This window comes from Procambarus clarkii, chromosome 70 (assembly GCF_040958095.1).
Source record: "Procambarus clarkii isolate CNS0578487 chromosome 70, FALCON_Pclarkii_2.0, whole genome shotgun sequence".
Classification (NCBI taxonomy): Eukaryota; Metazoa; Arthropoda; class Malacostraca; order Decapoda; family Cambaridae; genus Procambarus; species Procambarus clarkii.
The window spans coordinates 28,358,166-28,377,850 of record NC_091219.1 but is presented as its reverse complement, the minus strand read 5'-3'; the positions used below and the strand labels follow the sequence as shown (position 1 = coordinate 28,377,850).

Here is a 19,685-nt window from a genome sequence, read left to right as displayed (position 1 = left end):
ATATATATATATATATATATATATATATATATATATATATATATATATATATATATATATGTCGTACCTAGAAGCCAGAACGCACTTCTCAGCCTACTATGCAAGGCTCGATTTGCCTAATAAGCCAAGTTTTCATGAATTAATTGTTTTTCGACAACCTAACCTACCTAACCTAACCTAACCTAACTTTTTCGGCTACCTAACCCAACGTAACCAATAAAGATAGGTTAGGTTAGGTAGGGTTGGTTAGGTTCGGTCCGATATCTACGTTAATTTTAACTCCAATAAAAAAAATTGACCTCATACATAATGAAATGGGTAGCTTTATCATTTCATAAGAAAAAAATAGAGAAAATATATTAATTCAGCAAAACTTGGCTTATTAGGCAAATCGGGCCTTGAATAGTAGGCCGAGAAGTGTGTTCTGGCTACTAGGTACGACATATATATATATATATATATATATATATATATATATATATATATATATATATACCACTGCAACAGAGAACGTGAATGCGAGCGCGATAAAGTGGACCGGCTATTGTTTATGCGAGTGAAGAGGGAAGGAATACCAGTGTTGGATGAGGACAGGGAAAGGTGTAGCTTGGTATATGGGCGCTTTAGTGTGTAGGGAAGACGATGGGGCTGCCCGTGTGGGCGTAGTTGAGTGTGGGCGGCGGCAATATGTTCCAGTGCATCGCCTCCCAGAAACCCGACTGGGGTTACAGTCAGAAGGAGATGAAGGAGATCTTCCCAGGTCAGTCTGAATAATGTTCAGTTGCAGATTTAGATTTAAGTAAATGTGAAATGAAATGTGTGCTATAAAAAATAGGAATCCTGGTCTTGTTTACTAAATTTATCAAAAAAAGGTATAGCCTAAAGCTAGGCTATCTTTGTCATTTTGTCATTGACAGTGACAAAATGACATTGTCAAATGTGTATATTCTTGATATGTTAACATGTTAAAATGGGACAAATATATATATATATATATATATATATATATATATATATATATATATATATATATATATATATATATATATATATATATACCTGTTTATTTTACAAGCACAAATGTAAACAGATATTGGTAATGATAACTTTCAAATAACACGAAGGTAAGCCAGCATATATTGTATTTTTATCATGTTTACATGTAAATCATCGTAAAAAAAAACTGTTATGTTTAATCCTATATGTAAAACAAAACCATCACTTTGTGTCATGTTTGTGTTAGAACAAAGCCGTAAATCATTTCTTATATTTACAAACTAACTTGGTAAATAACTTGTTAGTATTGTGTACTAGACTGTTAAACAAAGGTGTTACACCTGTTGTCACTGGTAGTAAAGCAATTTTGGCCCAGCGCCAGTCAAGTAGTTAACTGAATAATTAAAGTACTAATAGGCTATGCTGAAAATAGTGCCAAGCCTTAATTTACACGTTTCGCTCATAGCCTAATTACACACCTGCGGCCAGAGGTGAATTAAACTACTAGACAATGAACGGTGCATTCTTAACAGTCTTGAGTGCAGAAAGTTGCAAGTAATAAGTATTTTAGAGGAAGTAACCATTTCTCTCAGTGTACCGGCTTAATTGGGTATCAGCCTACAGGAACGCATCATTAACAAGGCATCACTGATTAAGTTATTAATTAATGAACTTCTGAGATGATGCGTGAATTTGATAATCAACCAACCGGATTGACTTTAGTCAATCGATTGACTGAACAATTAGTGACTGATTGACTGAACAGATTGAATTTAGATTGACTGAACAATTAGTAAATTATTACCAATAAACATACATATGGGGATACGAGTTGAAATTATGCACAGAAAATACCTGACTCTGCAACATAAAGTGACTTAACTCTGTTGATTCTGCAACATATAGTGTTTCAAGACTTGGAACAACCCCCCCCCCCCGGCAGGCCCTCAGCTCCCGGCTCCCGGCTCCCAGCCTTGGAGTTGTCAACTCTACAGCTAATGGACGAGGGCAGACATAGTACCAGGTGACAAAACCCATCAATTGCTACTAGTCATCTGCAAGCAGTTGCCACACCTAACATCTGCAAGTGTCACATATATATTGATAACCTTCAAAAAAGCTTTACATACAAGTTATTTCTGGCTACAGTCCATAATATACAGACTATTTATTAACAGTTAAAGTCTAGTATATAACATAACTTGCATATGTAATTTAAAGGAATGACATTTCAACATGCAAATAAATATAAATGAAACTAAATATTCACTCTTACCTTTACATTCTCGCTTTCATGGAAACACAAATTAAATAGCATATGTTAAAACTAAAATTAACTTATCTATCCTTACTGCATATTTAACAAAAATAAGGACAATAATTAATAACGCACTTGGTGGTATGCAAATTGTATAGCTAAGGCTTTAAGCCTAGTCATAAGAGTAGGGTAATTATGAGGTGAAAGACCTAAGCCAGTTTGACTATATAGCACATGGATATGAGGTCCTGGACAGGTGTGAATAGCGGCCCACAACAACTTGCACGATCACGGCTCCCAGATCGTCCTTGTACCCACAAGTCCAAGTGTATGGACATGAAAACAAAGTTTCTTAACTTTGAATAACCACATATACAAGAGGCGGGACCAAAGAGCCAGAGCTCAACCCCCGCAAGCACAACTAGGGGACTTCACACACACACACACACACACACACACACACACACACACACACACACACACACACACACACACACACACACACACACACACACAACAAAAATAAGGCAAGAAAGAGAAGGGTGGGCAGACTGCATATTTTTGGATTGTCAGAAAGCCTTTGATACAGTGCCACACAAGAGGCTAGTGCGAAAGTTGGAGATGCAGGCTGGAGTGAGAGGGAAGGTACTCCGGTGGATAGAGGAGTACCTAAGCAACAGGAGACAACGAGTCAGTGTGAGGGGTGAGGTCTCAGATTGGCGAGACGTCACAAGTGGAGTCCCGCAGGGGTCAGTCCTTGGACCTATACTGTTTCTGGTATATGTAAATGATCTCCCAGAGGGTATAGATTCGTTCCTCTCAATGTTTGCCGACGATGCAAAAATTATGAGGATTGAAACAGAGGATGATAGTAGGAGACTACAAGATGACCTGGATAGACTGAGTGAATGGTCCAACAAATGGCTGTTGAAGTTCAACCCGAGTAAATGCAAAGTAATGAAACTAGGCAGTGGAAACAGGAGGCCAGGCACAGGATGCAGAATAGGAGATGAAGTACTTAATGAAACAGACAGAGGGAAAGATCTAGGAGTTGATATCACATCAAACCTGTCTCCTGAAGCCCACATAAAGATAATAACGTCTGCGGCATATGCGAGGCTGGCTAACATCAGAACGGCGTTCAGGAACCTGTGTAAGGAATCATTCAGAATCTTGTACACCACATATGTAAGACCAATCCTGGAGTATGCGGCCCCAGCATGGAGCCCGTACCTTGTCAAGCACAAGACGAAGCTGGAAAAAGTCCAAAGGTATGCTACTAGACTAGTCCCAGAACTAAGAGGCATGAGTTATGAGGAAAGGCTGCGGGAAATGCACCTTACGACACTGGAAGACAGAAGAGTGAGGGGGGACATGATCACAACCTACAAAATCCTCAGGGGAATCGACCGGGTAAACAAGGAAGAACTATTCAACACTGGTGGGACGCGAACAAGGGGACACAGGTGGAAGCTGAGTACCCAAATGAGCCACAGAGACGTTAGAAAGAACTTTTTCAGTGTCAGAGTAGTTAGTAAATGGAATGCATTAGGAAGTGATGTGGTGGAGGCTGACTCCATACACAGTTTCAAATGTAGATATGATAGAGCCCAATAGGCTCAGGAATCTGTACACCAGTTGATTGACGGTTGAGAGGCGGGACCAAAGAGCCAGAGCTCAACCCCCGCAAGCACAATTAGGTGAGTACAATTAGGTGAGTACACACACACACACACAAAGAGACCAAAGAGCCAGAGCTCAACCCCCGCAAACACAACTAGGTGAGTACACACACACATATACACATTTTCGGCCCATGTTTTTTTCCAGTAGTGAGTATTGAAGGGGAAAATGTTGGTTTTAGATCATTACAAGTCATAAATGGTGCTAATATTCCCCCCAGGTGTGTTGGGTGTGCAGGGGGCGATGGTGTATGTAAACATTAGAGTGACAGTAGAACTTGTGAGGAATGTTGAGTGTGTGTGGTGCCGCCTGGCGCCGCCCCTCCCCTGCTTCTGGCCCCCCCTCCCCCTCCCCTCCCCCCGCACACCAGTTGTGTGGGGGGGGGGTTTGTTTATGGTGCTGTGTGCCCTCTGTTTCTGTACCAGCTGTTCCTCCCGCTGTACCGCCTGCTCCGGCGCTGTACCAGCTGCTGCTGCTTGATGATTGGTAAAGATTAAGCCACCTGAAAGGTGGCACGGGCATGAATAGCCCGGAAGTGGAGGCCCTTTTGAGCCATTACCAGTATCAATAGATGATACTGGAGATCTGTGGAGGTGCAACTGCACCCTGCGTGACGGGAGATGTCTCTGGTGTGTCGCTGCTGCTGTGCTCACAGTGAAATCCTCCCCCTCCCCCATCACCCCCCCCCCAACCCCTTCTCTCCCTCCAGCAGAAATTGAAATTGAAATAAGTTTATTGAGGTAAAATACACACAAAGGGATGAGGTAGCTCAAGCTATTCTCACCCCGTTCAGTACATCGTGTTAATACATACATATACACACATCACAAACAATAAACATATTCCTCTAGCAGATGCCTCTTCATCTCTGGTTGCTGGAGGGGGAGCTGGGACCCCCTACTCCCCAAGTCCGGCCGGGGGTCGGGCTTGTCATGTGATAATCTAAAAGGCTTTTGTTTGAAGAGCGGCTCGCATGCTAAGGTTCCCTGTGAATGGTCCTTCAGTCTCATAATCTGTTCCTGAGCTTTTGATTGTATGGAGATATGGCTGTGAAGCAACTCAGAGTTGGTCTTAGTTTTAATTGTTATGTCATTTTGAATTTGTGTGCGTAGGTGTGGATAAGAGTAAATGACCTCTCACTCCCTTGACCCAAGAGCCAAAGCTCATCCCCTCAAGCACAACTAGGTGAGTACCTATTAACAGGGTTAGAAATTCATCTTCACAGAGATCATAGTAAGCCTAACCGGGCTGTGGTGGGTATGTGGGCCTGCGGGCCGCTCCAAGCAACAGCCTGGTGGACCAAACTCTCACAAGTCAAGCCTGGCCTCGGGCCGGGCTTGGGGAGTAGAAGAACTCCCAGAACCCCATCAACCAGGTATCAACCAGGTTACTCATTTTCTCTGGAACATGACCCGTGAATCATTTAGCAACCAGGGCTAAATGATTCACGGCAATTTAGCATTCACGATTCATTTAACAATTATTTACTGTACTGTTAATAGGGGCGAACAGTTAAGCATTGTCAGCTAGTCATTCCTCCCTGGTCAGGACTCGAATCCAAACAAAACTTTTGGCGGGATTCGAATGTGAAACCACTGCGCCTCAGGGGCTCTGCTTCTCCTCCTCGTGGCCCTCTGGTACATGTCTTATCTCTGACGTTCATTTGGTCATGTAATACTTCCATGTCCATGTGTTCGCCTGCTCTGCTTCCCTATACCCATGCCTAAAGCTGGCAGTAATCGGGGACCTGGAGGTAAAGCAGCCTGGCGAGTCGTGTTCCAGGGAAGGGAAAGCTCTCTGTCAATCTCTGTCGGAAATTGGCACTGGGATTCTGTAACACTTTCTCGCTCAGTCAGCAGATAACGGAGCCAACTTGGAATGAAAACACACTCGACCATGGGGCCAGATTCACGAAAGCACTTACGCAAGCACTTACGAACGTGTACATCTTTCCTCAATCTTTGACGGCTTTGGTTACATTTATTAAACAGTTTACAAGCATGAAAACTTCCCATTCAACTGTTGTTATTGTTATAAACAGCCTCCTGGTGCTTCGGAGCTCATTAACTGTTTAATAATTGTAAACAAAGCCGCCAAAGATTGAGAAAAGATGTACAGGTTCGTAAGTGTTTGCGCAAATGCTTTCGTGAATCTGGCCCCTGATCTTCACAAACAATGAAGAAATAATCAGAGACATTACAATCTCAGATACTACATACTCACAGCACAAGCTCATTGAAGTTCAAGCTAACATCAGCACCCATAATAAGTCCAAGAGAAGTAACAATCAAGAAGTGGTTATTCAATCAATTAAATTTTAACAATATGAGGATTGACTGTTAAAAAAATTAATATTGAACTTGCAAACATGGAATGGGGAAACAGTCTTAAAGTAACAAAACTCCCACACATGTAATGATGTCTCAGTAAGAGATAAATTTACCAGGGAACATAACGTAGACACGAAGAGATAGTGAGAGTGTAGGGAACGTGTGTAGAGAGTACCGGAGACATCCCACTGGAAGACGCCAGCAGCAGCTGTTTAAAACTGTGTGTCAAGTAGCCAGGGAAGAGTAAAGGAGCAAGGAAGACAATGTCTTCACTACATTATCCTCCACTAACGCCGGAGAAAACTAATGTAATGGATGCCCTTGAAGTAATTCTAGCAAGTTGATCAATCCACACACTAGAAGGTGAAGGGACGACGACGTTTCGGTCCGTCCTGGACCATTCTCAAGTCGATTGTGTTGAGAATGGTCCAGGACGGACCGAAACGTCGTCGTCCCTTCACTTTCTAGTGTGTGGATTGGTCAACATACTTCAGCCACGTTATTGTGACTCATCGTCTGCATAATTCTAGCAAGATGTCCGTGTTCACCTTGACGTAGTCCCAAGCACAGGGTGGTGGCAGTAAGCACAGACTAATTATCAGTATACCAATTAAGGTATTGAACCAGGTGTTAAATGATATTAATGTTTCCTAAGTGGTTAAGTGTCCCAGTTCTAAGTGGTAAAGTGGTCGCCTGTCCCAGTGTTCCCTCTGGTGCTGGTTTAACTACTAATTCCTCAAGTTTATAATTTTTCAGACTTTCTTCAAGTCTGATAAAATGTGAAATAAAGTCATCTCCCCAAATCCCATTAGTTAATAAATCACCTATATTAATTATTTAAATAATCCTGAACCCCATAATCAGTACCCAAGTTGTAGTAAAGTTCGTGAATTAATATTTTTAATAAATTGTTTACACTTACACTAATACTCAGTTCCCATTTGTAATAATAAATAATTCCAATTACAGTAATTAATCAGGCCCAATTAGTTATCAACTCACAGCTCTCACCCATTCCCCCCCCTCCCATTCCTGGTCAGTTGGCTCCCCTTTCCACTTATTTTAAGGAACCCAGTCTTCAAATTTCCCCATTATTACACTTGCAAGAGGTTGTAGAAGCCACCTCTATATCGTTGAAGGCCAAATTCGGGAAAAATGAATGTCGGAATAGCGGGCTCTGGGGGTCGAAGTCCTAAGGGGGGCTGAGTTCGAGTCACGGTCCAGGCAGAAACAAATGGGCAGAGCTTCATCTATCTGATGCACCTGTTCACCTTTGCAAGAAATAGGTGCCTGGCAGTTAGATAGCTGCCACGGGCTGCTTCGTGGTGGATGTGTGTGTGTTTGAGAGAAATATATGTAGTAGACATAATAGATGAAAAATAGATTGGTCACACACACACACACACACACACACACACACACACACACACACACACACACACACACACACACACACACACACACACACACACACACACGCGCACGCTCGCGCGCACACAGAGCCAAACTGGGCTACTGGGCTCTATCACATATGATAGAGCCCAATAGGCTCAGGAATCTGCACACCAGTTGATTGACAGTTGACCAAAGAGCCAAAGCTCAACCCCCGCAAACACAACTAGGTGAGTACACATACACACACACACACACACACACACACACACACCCACACACACATGATCACCACATTCAAGATTCTCAAGGGAATCGACAGGGTTGATAAAGATAGGCTATTTAACACAAGGGGCACACGCACTAGGGGACACAGGTGGAAACTGAGTGCCCAAATGAGCCACAGAGATTTTAGAAAGAACTTTTTTAGTGTCAGAGTGGTGGACAAATGGAATGCATTAGGAAGCAATGTGGTGGAGGCTGACTCCATACACAGTTTCAAGTGTAGATATGATAGAGCCCAATAGGCTCAGGAACCTGTACACCTGTTGATTGACGGTTGAGAGGCGGGACCAAAGAGCCAGAGCTCGACCCCCGCAAACACAACTAGGTGAGTACAACTAGGTGAGTACACACACACACACACACACATACACACACACACACACACACACACACACACACACACACACACACACACACACACACACACACACACACACACACACACACACGCACGTGCGTTACTAGCACAGTAATGAACAAGACAAGAGGTGAGAGGAGGTGCTTGGAACACTTGAAGCTTGCACTCCAAGGCTGGCACTAGACGTGACTCACAGCTGCCCTCCAGACAATACTTGAAGGCTCCCATAGTGTAAACATCACCGCACACTCTGATGTCTAACACCCTAGTTGACCAGCCCACTAACCACAAAACTTGCTCAGAGACCGGGCCGCAGAGATATTAGTGCCCTGCAACCACCACAAGGTAGGTACGCCCACCATTCTTCAATCTCCCGATAACAAATATTAGAAATGGCTCCGGAACTGCAATAGAACCATTCAAAGGAGAACTTTACAAGTTCCTGCTTGAGTTACCGGATCAACCTGGCTGTGTTGGCCTTGGGGGCTACAAGAACAATCAGCCCTGTAGGTCAGGCACTCATCAGGGAAGTAAAATAACTATAGAAATCATCAACAGGTATACAAGTTTAACACCTGGAGAAATATGTCTGCCATGAATTCATTGAAGAACGATTGAATTTCTATTGATGCACTCCACTTACAGCATTTTCCCACTGTGACTTAACTCCATTTATATGTATATTTTCTTGAAAACTGGTACCACGTTAACAACCCTCCACGACTCCGGCACTCCGCCTGACTCTAGTGATTTATTAAATATGGTAGACAATGGCTCACAAAACTCCTCTTCACATTCTATAAGCACCCTGGCAAACACTTCGTCCGGCCCTGGGGATTTGTTTGACTTAAGTTGATCTATTTTTTAATCAACTGCTAAACCAGTCAACCTGTCCTCTTCCCCACCCACATAAACCTCTTTGGTTCAAAGCATAACGTTAAGTTCTTCTTTAGCCAATATAGAGACAGAATATTTAAAATACTACTCGTCTCTATCGAACCTTTGTTCGATATAACTGAAAAAATGATACATTTCTAACCAATTTGACGAATTCTTGTTCTAGACTCCCCATTCTTAAACCTTTTGTGCCAAGCTTTCTAGTCACATATAAGGCCAGGCTCACAAGTCGAGCCTGGCCTCGGGCCGGGCTTGGGGAGTAGAAGAACTCCCAGAACCCCATCAACCAGGTATATAAGGTTCTTCAGACCTATAGTTATCCATGCTGGGTCATTATTATTCGATGTATTCAATATTTACTATTACGAATAGCTAGGAGCTGCCGCGTATGGGCCAATAGGCCTTCTGCAATTTGCTAACATATGTGTTAGTTTACACGTAATATCCCTGGAGAGGATTCTGGGGGATCTTCTCTCCCCCAAGCCCGGACCTTGTGAGCCCGAAGCTACACAAGGTAGGTAGACACTGATATATCAATGAGCGTGCCTACACCCCCAGGAAGCAGCCCGTGACAGCTGACTAACACCCAGGTACCTATTTTACTGCAAGGTAACAGGAGCTTCAGGGTGAAAGAAACTCTGCCCATCGTTTCTCGCCGGCGCCCGGGATCGAACCCTGGACCACAGGATCACGAACCCAGTGTTTTGTCCGCTCAGCCACCGGCTCCCCAGACATAGTACATCCTATAGATCAGGGTCGGGTCAGATCGTACACAAGATGCTTCGCCAAATTTAGTTTTCTCTTTGTTCAAATTGGTTAGGTTAGGTTAGGTTAGGTTAGGTTAGGTTAGGTTAGGTTAGGTTAGGTTAGGTTAGGTTAGGTGGGATTTAAAAACCCTGGGCGATCTGTCTTGTGTTTTTTTACGGGCTCACCATAGCCCGTGCTACATGGTCACTTCCTTCTGAGTAGCTAAATCTAAGACAGGAACAACTGTCTTGTATATTTGTCCCGTTGTCCAGCAAGTATGATTCCTGTCCGGTCTAGTATAATTTAATTATTTAGTTACCTGTAGTATGGTCCGACTAGGGTTATTCAACCCTGGGTTCGTTTAGGCCTGATTCATTTCCCGACACGTATAATCTGGATACCAGATTGTTATTTTAGGGGCTGTGTAACTCATCAATCTGGGAGTGTGGACCAAGCCTCTCTCTCATGCTGATGGAGGTGTGATCTTGTATACACTCTCTGTTAGCTCTCTCTCTCTCTCTCTCTCTCTCTCTCTCTCTCTCTCTCTCTCTCTCTCTCTCTCTCTCTCTCTCTCTCTCTCTCTCTCTCTCTCTCTCTCTCTCTCTCTCTCTCTCACACATTCTCTCTCTCTCTCTCTCTCTCTCTCTCTCTCTCTCTCTCTCTCTCTCTCTCTCTCTCTCTCTCTGGGGGGTGTGGGTGGGTGGGAGGAGACGCCTGCTGACTGCTATAGGGAAGCTGAGACCTTCCTCTCCCATAGCTCATGTTAAGCCTTGCCCCACCAGTTATCCCAGCAACACGACCCGCCTCTGAGATGAACAAGAGGCCAACAGTTAACGATTGATGCCCCAAACCCCCTCCCCACCCCCCCACCCCCTACCCCTCCCATGAGGCGCCACGTAGGCCTATCCTGTGAGTCGACTCATTATTCACCGCTGAACATGGAGGCTGAAACTGATAGACGCGTTTCATGAACACTTTGGTGATCCATCTGACTATTATGGTTAAGCTGATTCCGCTACAGTGTATTACCTAATTCGTCTGGTGAATGTTTAAATTTGTTTTATTATTAGGCATAACAAGAACAAGTTTGGCTATTTGTTTACTTCAGATAATAGCTTTGGATGAGTTTGTAACGACAACAACAACATGCTCGCCCCGTGGCGGGATTCGAACCCTTGGTTGAGGGGGCGACGACGAGCCAGGGATCAGATGCCCCCATACAGGTAAACAGAACAAAGTGGGTTGGGATCCCAAGAGCCTCTTCAGAGCACAGACCGACGCGAACTATAGATGCTGGGGCTGTTAGGTTGCTGTCATCATCCCTGTCATTATGTTTATAATGACTTGGTGTTTATTTTGGTTCATTTTTCCGTGTTCCCAGGCAGAGGCAGGCGTGGTGTACCGTGCTGTGGGTACCATGGTATTCTGTGGTGAGGGATACCTTGAGGTACCGCTGCTTCACATTCCTGGAGCCACGCAGGAGAGTTGCTCATTTATTATGCACTCCCATACTCATCCTGTGGGTGGTAGTGGGCCCCATACTCATCCCGTGGGTGTTAGTGGACCCCATACTCATCCCGTGGGTGGTAGTGGGCCCCATACTCATCCCGTGGGTGGTAGTGGACCCCATACTCATCCCGTGGGTGGTAGTGGGCCCCATACTCATCCCGTGGGTGGTAGTGGACCCCATACTCATCCCGTGGGTGGTAGTGGGCCCCATACTCATCCCGTGGGTGGTAGTGGGCCCCATACTCATCCTGTGGGTGGTAGTGGGCCCCATACTCATCCCGTGGGTGGTAGTGGGCCCCATACTCATCCTGTGGGTGGTAGTGGGTCCCATACTCATCCCGTGGGTGGTAGTGGGCCCCATACTCATCCTGTGGGTGGTAGTGGGCCCCATACCCATCCCCTGGGCGGTAGTGGGCCCCATACCCATCCCTTGGGCGGTAGCGGACCCCATACCCATCCCCTGGGCGGTAGTGGACCCCATACCCATACCCTGGGCGGTAGTGGACCCCCATACCCATCCCATGGGCGGTAGTGGACCCCCATACTCATCCCGTGGGCGGTAGTGGACCCCATACCCATCCCATCGGCGGTAGTGGACCCCCATTCTCATCCCGTGGGCGGTAGTGGACCCCATACCCATACCCTGGGCGGTAGTGGACCCCCATACCCATCCCATGGGCGGTAGTGGACCCCATACCCATACCCTGGGCGGTAGTGGACCCCCATACCCATCCCATGGGCGGTAGTGGACCCCCATACTCATCCCGTGGGCGGTAGTGGACCCCATACCCATACCCTGGGCGGTAGTGGACCCCCATACCCATCCCATGGGCGGTAGTGGACCCCCATACTCATCCCGTGGGCAGTAGTGGACCCCATACCCATCCCCTGGGCGGTAGTGGGACCCCCATACCCATCCCCTGGGCGGTAGTGGGACCCCCATACCCATCCCCTGGGCGGTAGTGGGACCCCCATACCCATCCATATCCATGTATCCATATATGGATACTATCGGCCACTGCCATACATCTTCCGAAGCTTAACCTAACCTTTCCACCACCGTCCACTGTAGCCTGCACCATCCACCACTATCCACTGGGTGGGTGGTAGAGGGGTTCTACTAACTGCTTCACATCAAATGTAATTTGTTTTGCCTTTAGAATGTTGTGGTCCAGCTCCTGGACCCACCAGGAACCACCACCACCAACATGTGGGTTCATAATAAAATAATTCAACTAATCCAGTGTTCCATCACCTCATAACCCTCGTTTTATGGAGGGTTGGGGATTGTATAGTGTATTTCCTACCACATAGATTGTATAGTATATTTCTAAAGCTGCATATGTAATCTCTGTGGACATTCTTTGCCAAGGTTCGTGAAGTAAATGCTTTGTTTGGCATTGTTTGTCTAATAAAAGGCTTGTTTGTCATTATTTGTGGCGTAACAAGTGTGGTGCAGGTGGGGGGGGGGGTGTTGATCTAGAGAGCCATCTGTGTAGTGTGTTTGTGTTGTGGGGTGTAGGGCCTTCCCTTCCTGAGTGGTGGGACGGTAGAGAGAGACGGGCCCGGCGGGCTTATGGATGGGGTGGAAGGGGGCATGTGGGTGGGTTGGGAGGGGTGACCCGTTGGTGGGGGCGGGAAGCAGCATGCGGTTCCCTCCCTCTCCCCTCCTGAACACACCCCCACCCTTCCCCCAGCCCCCAGTGATACTGACAGCGCTACATAAGCCGGGGTGTTCGCCTTCCCTACCACCCTCTCATCCAGTTCCGCTCCACCTCTCCTATTTCCCTCCCAACCTCTTCCCTCCCGCCTCCTTTGTTCCCTCCCATCCGCCCTCTCTCTCCCACACCCGATGTGACGGTATCGTATCTAACTTAATCTAACCAATCCTTGCTAGGGTACCACTTTGGATCACTTGCTGGCGCTTTTCAGAGACCAAATTTGCTTAAGCGTAAATCCTCTGGTCGAGGACCGGGCCGCAGGGACGCTATGCCCCGAAATAATTTCAAGAATAACCCCACTGCCAGGTCGCCGGTGAGGAACAAGGGGGCAGCGCCTCAGGCGTCTGTGGGGCCACCGCCCCCCATATCAAATCTTAAGTATTTCTGGTCTTGTTGATACATACACTTGAACATACACAGACACTAAAGCCCCGAAATCATCTCAAGATAACCTCAAGAATCCCTTTGTGTTGTCTCGTCGGGCCAACCTGACATTAAAGATGCACTTCCTTGTTCACCCAGACTCACTCATCCGGTGCTCAGCCTTCACAGGATAACCAACCGAACGGTTTGGTTCCGTTCTTTTTTGTTATGGCCTTGTATGACTAACCTTCCTGCGTGAGGGAGAGTTGTTTTCCTCGGCACTAATGTTTCATACAGTCTAGGATTGCTGCATGTGTACACATATGACAGAGCCCAGTAGGCTCAGGAACCTGTACACCAGTTGATTGACGGTTGAGAGGCGGGACCAAAGAGCCAGAGCTCAACCCTCGCAAACACAACTAGGTGAGTACACACATGTACTGAAGTATGTTAAATTGGTTGTTGTTGTTAATGTTGCTTTAGATTTAACTACTGAGAAGGAAGTGTCCATGTAGCACAGGCTATGGTGAGCCCGTATACTTGGTATACTTGGGTGTATATATATATATAGCCACACACCTGACTGTATGAAGGGCACATGTGGCGGGATGGGAAGCCACAGAGGGCCACGTGACCAGCAGGAAGGACTTAACAAACTTCTGATGCATTATCAGGATTTACGGGCTCACCATAGTCCGTGCTACATGGACACTTCGTTCTGAGTAGCTAAATCTAAAACAACAACAAGAGCATTATGAGGATATCCTCACAGTATACGAGAGCAAATAAAGTAACTATTATAGTAATTAATTCCCACCTCGTAGTCAGACATCTTGGAGCACATCACTAAGTTTGGATTTTATTAACATAACGTCACCGTGGCGCAGTGGGAAAGTACTCGCCCGGCGCCTCGCTAGCGAACCCTTGGGTTCGTATCCTGGCCGGGGAGGACTGACTGGGCGCCAGTAACTGTAGCCTCTGGTCACCCAACAGTAAAATGGATACCTGGTTGTTAAACGATTTGGCGGGTCGTATTCCAAGGAACATTAGGATTAAGGATAAGGATTAGGATTAGGATAAGGACCTGCCATAAGGATTAGGATAAGGACCTGCCCGAAACACTATACCCGCGTCAGTGGCTGTACAAGAATGTATGAACTCTTGTATATATAAATACAATTATGCATTAATTTTATAAAACCAAAAAGTATATCCCCATACAGCTACCCTAGACTATGTGACGGGGTGATGTGCAGGGAGGTGCCGCCCCTCACACGGTGAGATGTGACATTAATATGTCACATCTCACATATTATGTTACATTATGTTATTGGAGAAATGTTTGGTAGAACAAGAGGAACAGGTGGCAGAAAGGGTTGGGCACATTTCTTTTCACCTAATGCCTCTGTTCACCTAGCAGTGAGTAGGTACTCACAGTTTAGTCAGCTTGTTGTGGGGTCCATCCTGGGCGGGGCCTCGATAAGCCTAACGCGTATGAATACACCCTGGCTTCCTGTCCCACCGACACAATGTATTATTAAAATGATATGGTTTATTATGTATGAGCAGGTGGCCTATACAGTATCATTGATATTTTGTGTGTATAGAATCCATGTTCGCAATATATGAATTTATATGTATTTTATGTATAATGTAATACATGATGGTGACTATATAATTACCTTCATGTGGTTCCGGGGTTGGAAATCCCCGGAGCCCGGCCTACTGGTTTCATGGTCTGGTCAATCAGGCTGTTGGGTGCAGCTGTTAGGCGCCAGCTGTGATTTATGGTCCATGTGATGAGAATGGGCTGGAGTAGGCCTAATGCTCTTTATTTTGTACACCTAGGTTTATGTTATTCCAATAATAGCAAATTTTCTAATGATTCTAGAGCCTCTAGAGCTAGAACCTCTAGAACTAGAGCCTCTAAGAGCTAGAGCTTCTAAGAGCTAGAGCCTCTAAGAACTAGAGCGTCTAGGAGAGGTGACGTAGACATTATGAGAGTGAAGTGTATCACAGAGTGAACATCACAGTTCTGCGACAAATCGAGAGAAGGGACCTTGGCTGATGACTGAGAGAATTCCTCCAATAGTCTCCAGTACCCTGATTCACGAAGCAGTTACGCAAGTACTTACGAGCGTGTACATCTTTCCTCAATCTTTAACGGCTTTGGTTACATTTATTAAGCAGTTTACAAGCATGGAAACTTGCCAATCAACTGTTATTATTGTTATAAACAGCCTCCTAGTGCTTCGGAGCTCATTAACTGTTTAATAATTGTAAACAAAGCCGCCAAAGATTGAGAAAAGATGTACAGGTTCGTGAGTGCTTGCGTAACTGCTTCGTGAATCTGGCCTCCTGACCTTACGCACAAGACGAATAAGGGTTGAGAGGCGGGACCTCAAAGCTGTGGCTCAAACTCCGTAAATACAACTAGGTGAGCACTTGAATACGAGCGCGGGCTGAAAAAGCAAACGCGTCTAATGAACGTATAAGGAAAATACCTGCACTGGACGAGGTTCGAATCCTCGTCACGGCCCTTGTGGATTTGTTTACCTGTACTGGAAGTTGTGGAAGCCACCTCCATCCACAGCTTCGACGAAGGCGGCGTCCGGAGACTTGGATAAACAAAACAAAGCCCAGCAGGTACGGAGAGCCTAGGCCCTCACTCTCTCCCACACTCACGGCTAGGTTAAGTCCCTACCCATCTCTCCCTCCCCCTCTTGCCCATTTCCTGCCCCTATCATCACTACACCACCCCATCGCTCCCCTCCACTTCCTTCCCTCTCTCATGGTTCCCTTCGTGAGTCACGTAACTGCCAGTTTAAAGACAGTCGTCCAGCTGTTTGGCGTCGCCGGGTCGTTAACCGCTCGAGTTGCCATTGTCTCCTCACGATGGTTCGCCAAGTCTTACTTGAAATATTAATACAAACAGTTCTCTTCATATGCAGGCGAGGAGTCACAATACCCTGGCTGAAGTATGTTGACCAGAACACACACTAGAAGGTGAAGGGACGACGACGTTTCGGTCCGTCCTGGACCATTCTAAATCGACTTGAGAATGGTCCAGGACGGACCGAAACGTCGTCGTCCCTTCACCTTCTAGTGTGTGGTCTGGTCAAACAGTTCTCTTCATTGCCATTATCGTATCATCATATTTTCATTATCCATATCGTCTTAAGACCGCAATATTCAACAGCGTCTAAAAGTTGAAATACTTCAGTTTCCAGAGACTTGGACGATGTCGTCCCCTGGCGGCTGTTTAAGGAACTCTTTGTAACGTAGCGTACATTATATTATCTTACCTGAGAGCCACTAACACTAGTGGCCTCCACGAGGACAGGAAGCCGGCGGCTTGTCGAAGGTCCTCCCCCACCCCCCTTTGCCTTATTGATCTATTCCTGTTGTACTTTAAAAGTTAACAGAGTTTTTGGCATTTACGGCTTCGGCGGGTAGGCGGTTCCAATGGTTTATAACCCCCTGTCCAGCTGAGTGGACAGCGCCCGGGATTCGTAGTCCTACGGTTCCGGGTTCGATCCCAAGTGGAGGCGGAAACAAATGGGCAGAGTTTCTTTCACCCCCTGATGCCCCTGTTCACCTAGCAGTAAATAGGTACCTGGGAGTTAGACAGCTGCTACGGGCTGCTTCCTGGGGGTGTGTAACAAAAAGGAGGCCTGGTCGAGGACCGGGCCGCGGGGATGCTAAGCCCCGTCACCACAGTGAGGGGACATACACCAAGAAGCCAGCCGCACTTGGTATACATATACATATTCATATACATGAATCCTAATTATAGTTTAGCAACCTCCCTTAATTAAACTATATTTATATGCCTTATTATAGCGTGATTATAAGTAATTAAAGGTGTGGTCTTGAAGTACATTGTAAGAAATAAAAGTGTAGCTTTTTACGTCAGTAATTATATGCTGAAACTTTATTTAAAGCGTGGTATTGATGCTGTGGCCTCGATGGGTTAGGTGGGTGGGTTGGGCTCGTACAAGTGTAATTAGGCTAATGTCACTTTAGATTTAACGCTCGTCTGAGTCACTACGGGCTCACCATAGCCCGTGCTACCTGGAACTTTTTGTTCCAGATAGTGAATCTTAAACAAGAACAACAGCTCGTCTGAGCAGAGAGTCGTTCAGACTCCTTTGTTCCTGTAATATATCTTGGTTTTTGGTTGTAGTTTGGGAAGTCTGGGACCCGTGATGTCTTCAAGATGCTTCACAGTTCTTGAAGGAACACAGTAACGTGATGTTATTGATGTGGGAGGGAGGCGCCACATCATTACGACTATATAGCACTGGGAAGGGGTCAGGATAAGGATTTGAGATGGGACGAGGAGGAAAGGAATGATGCCCAACCATTTGTGGACCGTCGGGGATTGAACGCCGACCTGCAGGAAGCGAGAGTATCGCTCTACCGTTCAGCCCAAGTGGTTGGGCTCTTGACGTGGGAAAGCTGGATGGTTTCAAGCGCAGGCTAGACATATACATGTTCTTGAGAGAACTAGACTCGACAGGTTAATGTTTCAAGTTGGACCGCAACAGGTTCGTGACCCGTATTGTGTTCTCCCGGGACAAGCACTCAAACTTGCTGAATATGTTGAATATTTTATTAGGCACAGACCAGGCTCTCAGGCGACAGTTGTTGACCTCCAAACTGTTGTTGATACAGTACAAACACAAAATAATCGTAGACCAAACCTCTTTTGGAGTTAAAGGGGGCGGGGGGGGGGGCTACCCTCTGTTGACACTGCTGGGGGGGGCGGGGGAGGGGTGTCTGTGAAACAGAACCGCCTTAGTCCTTTTCAATGGGGTTAAAAGTTATACTGTTTTTGTATTTTGGAGTTGGATATACACCCCAGGGTGGAGTGCTTGGCCCTACACTGTTCAGTGTCTTCATGCACAAGTTAATAATTAATATTCCCACACTTGTTGACGAAGTTGTCACCTGTTATGCTGCAGACGTCAATATATCCAAACTAGACCTCAAACTGGAGTTTCACTTGCTTCTAAAAGCATTGAATGCCGTCTTATGATCTTTTACAACTAAGTCCAGAACTCTTCATCACCTAACCAAAAAAAAATAATGTCCCAATAACTTTCAAAGTCAACAACAGAACATTGAAACACGTGGGCAGCATGTTGTAAGCACAAATTCCTTGCAGTGGATATCAACATTGTAAACGACCTACATCGTAGGTTAAAACAGCACTGAAAACACTTCAGTGGTAAGAATATTAGTACCAATGTTAAATATGCTAGATTATTCTAAACGATGCTTGTTAGATCCCTGGATGGTTATCACGTCTTGCAGGTAATTAACATCCCCGCCTCTGTTTTGAATAAGCTTGAATCATACAAAATGAAGGTGTTTTGGTTCATCAAGATGCATCAGAATCATCAACATGAGGGAAGAACTAAAGCTTCCAACCATACTAGAGACAATCAGGCAAGACAACACGACCTTTTGCCTTAAAGTCATGAGAGACCCTACATCTCCTGCACTGCTCTGAGGCAAGTTAGTCTGAGCGGTTAACGCACTATTGATTGGTGCCAACGTACCAACTCGTATGATAAATGGCTGAGTAGAAATGCCCAAAGTCTCATTACATTAGTAACAATGCAATCTACAGTAGATTACAGTAAATGTAATCTACCTGTCACTGATATTCCACTTTACAGTATCTGTACTCCACCACTGAAGCATCTCGCACACCCGTCACCAAGAAAGGTACTGATCATCTTAAAGCTGTCACACTTGAAACACCTGCCTCCTCCTCCACCAAACACCTGCCTCCTCCTCCACCAAACACCTGCCTCCTCCTCCACCAAACACCTGCCTCCTCCTCCACCAAACACCTGCCTCCTCCACCTCCACCAAACACCTGCCTCCTCCTCCACCAGACACCTGCCTCCTCCTCCACCAAACACCTGCCTCCTCCTCCACCAAACACCTGCCTGCTCCTCCACCAAACACCTGAGACCCCACATGTGTCTACACTGATGGTTCACACCAGTCATCAAGAGGACGGACAGCAGCAGCAGCATGAAGGTTCTACAGACACAACACCTGCACACACACATACAACAACATCAGGTTAAACAACTGGCAGACCTCTTCACCAACAGACTAACGGCACT

General features: G+C 45.9%; 1 protein-coding gene across 6 annotated transcripts in view; it reads left to right on the top strand.

Moving 5' to 3' along the window:
- The window catches only part of LOC123775347 (SLIT-ROBO Rho GTPase-activating protein 1), a 301,727-nt gene that overhangs the window by 100,863 nt on the left and 181,179 nt on the right, over positions 1-19,685 (top strand). Inside the window, exon 2 of one of the 6 annotated variants that reach the window (XM_045770462.2) lies at positions 508-760. The exons of the other annotated variants lie outside the window; for them this stretch is intronic. Within the exon in view, the coding sequence (XP_045626418.2) occupies positions 688-760 (73 nt within the window). The 5' untranslated portion in view covers positions 508-687. The remainder of the gene's footprint in view (positions 1-507; positions 761-19,685) is intronic. 6 annotated transcript variants of the gene reach the window in all.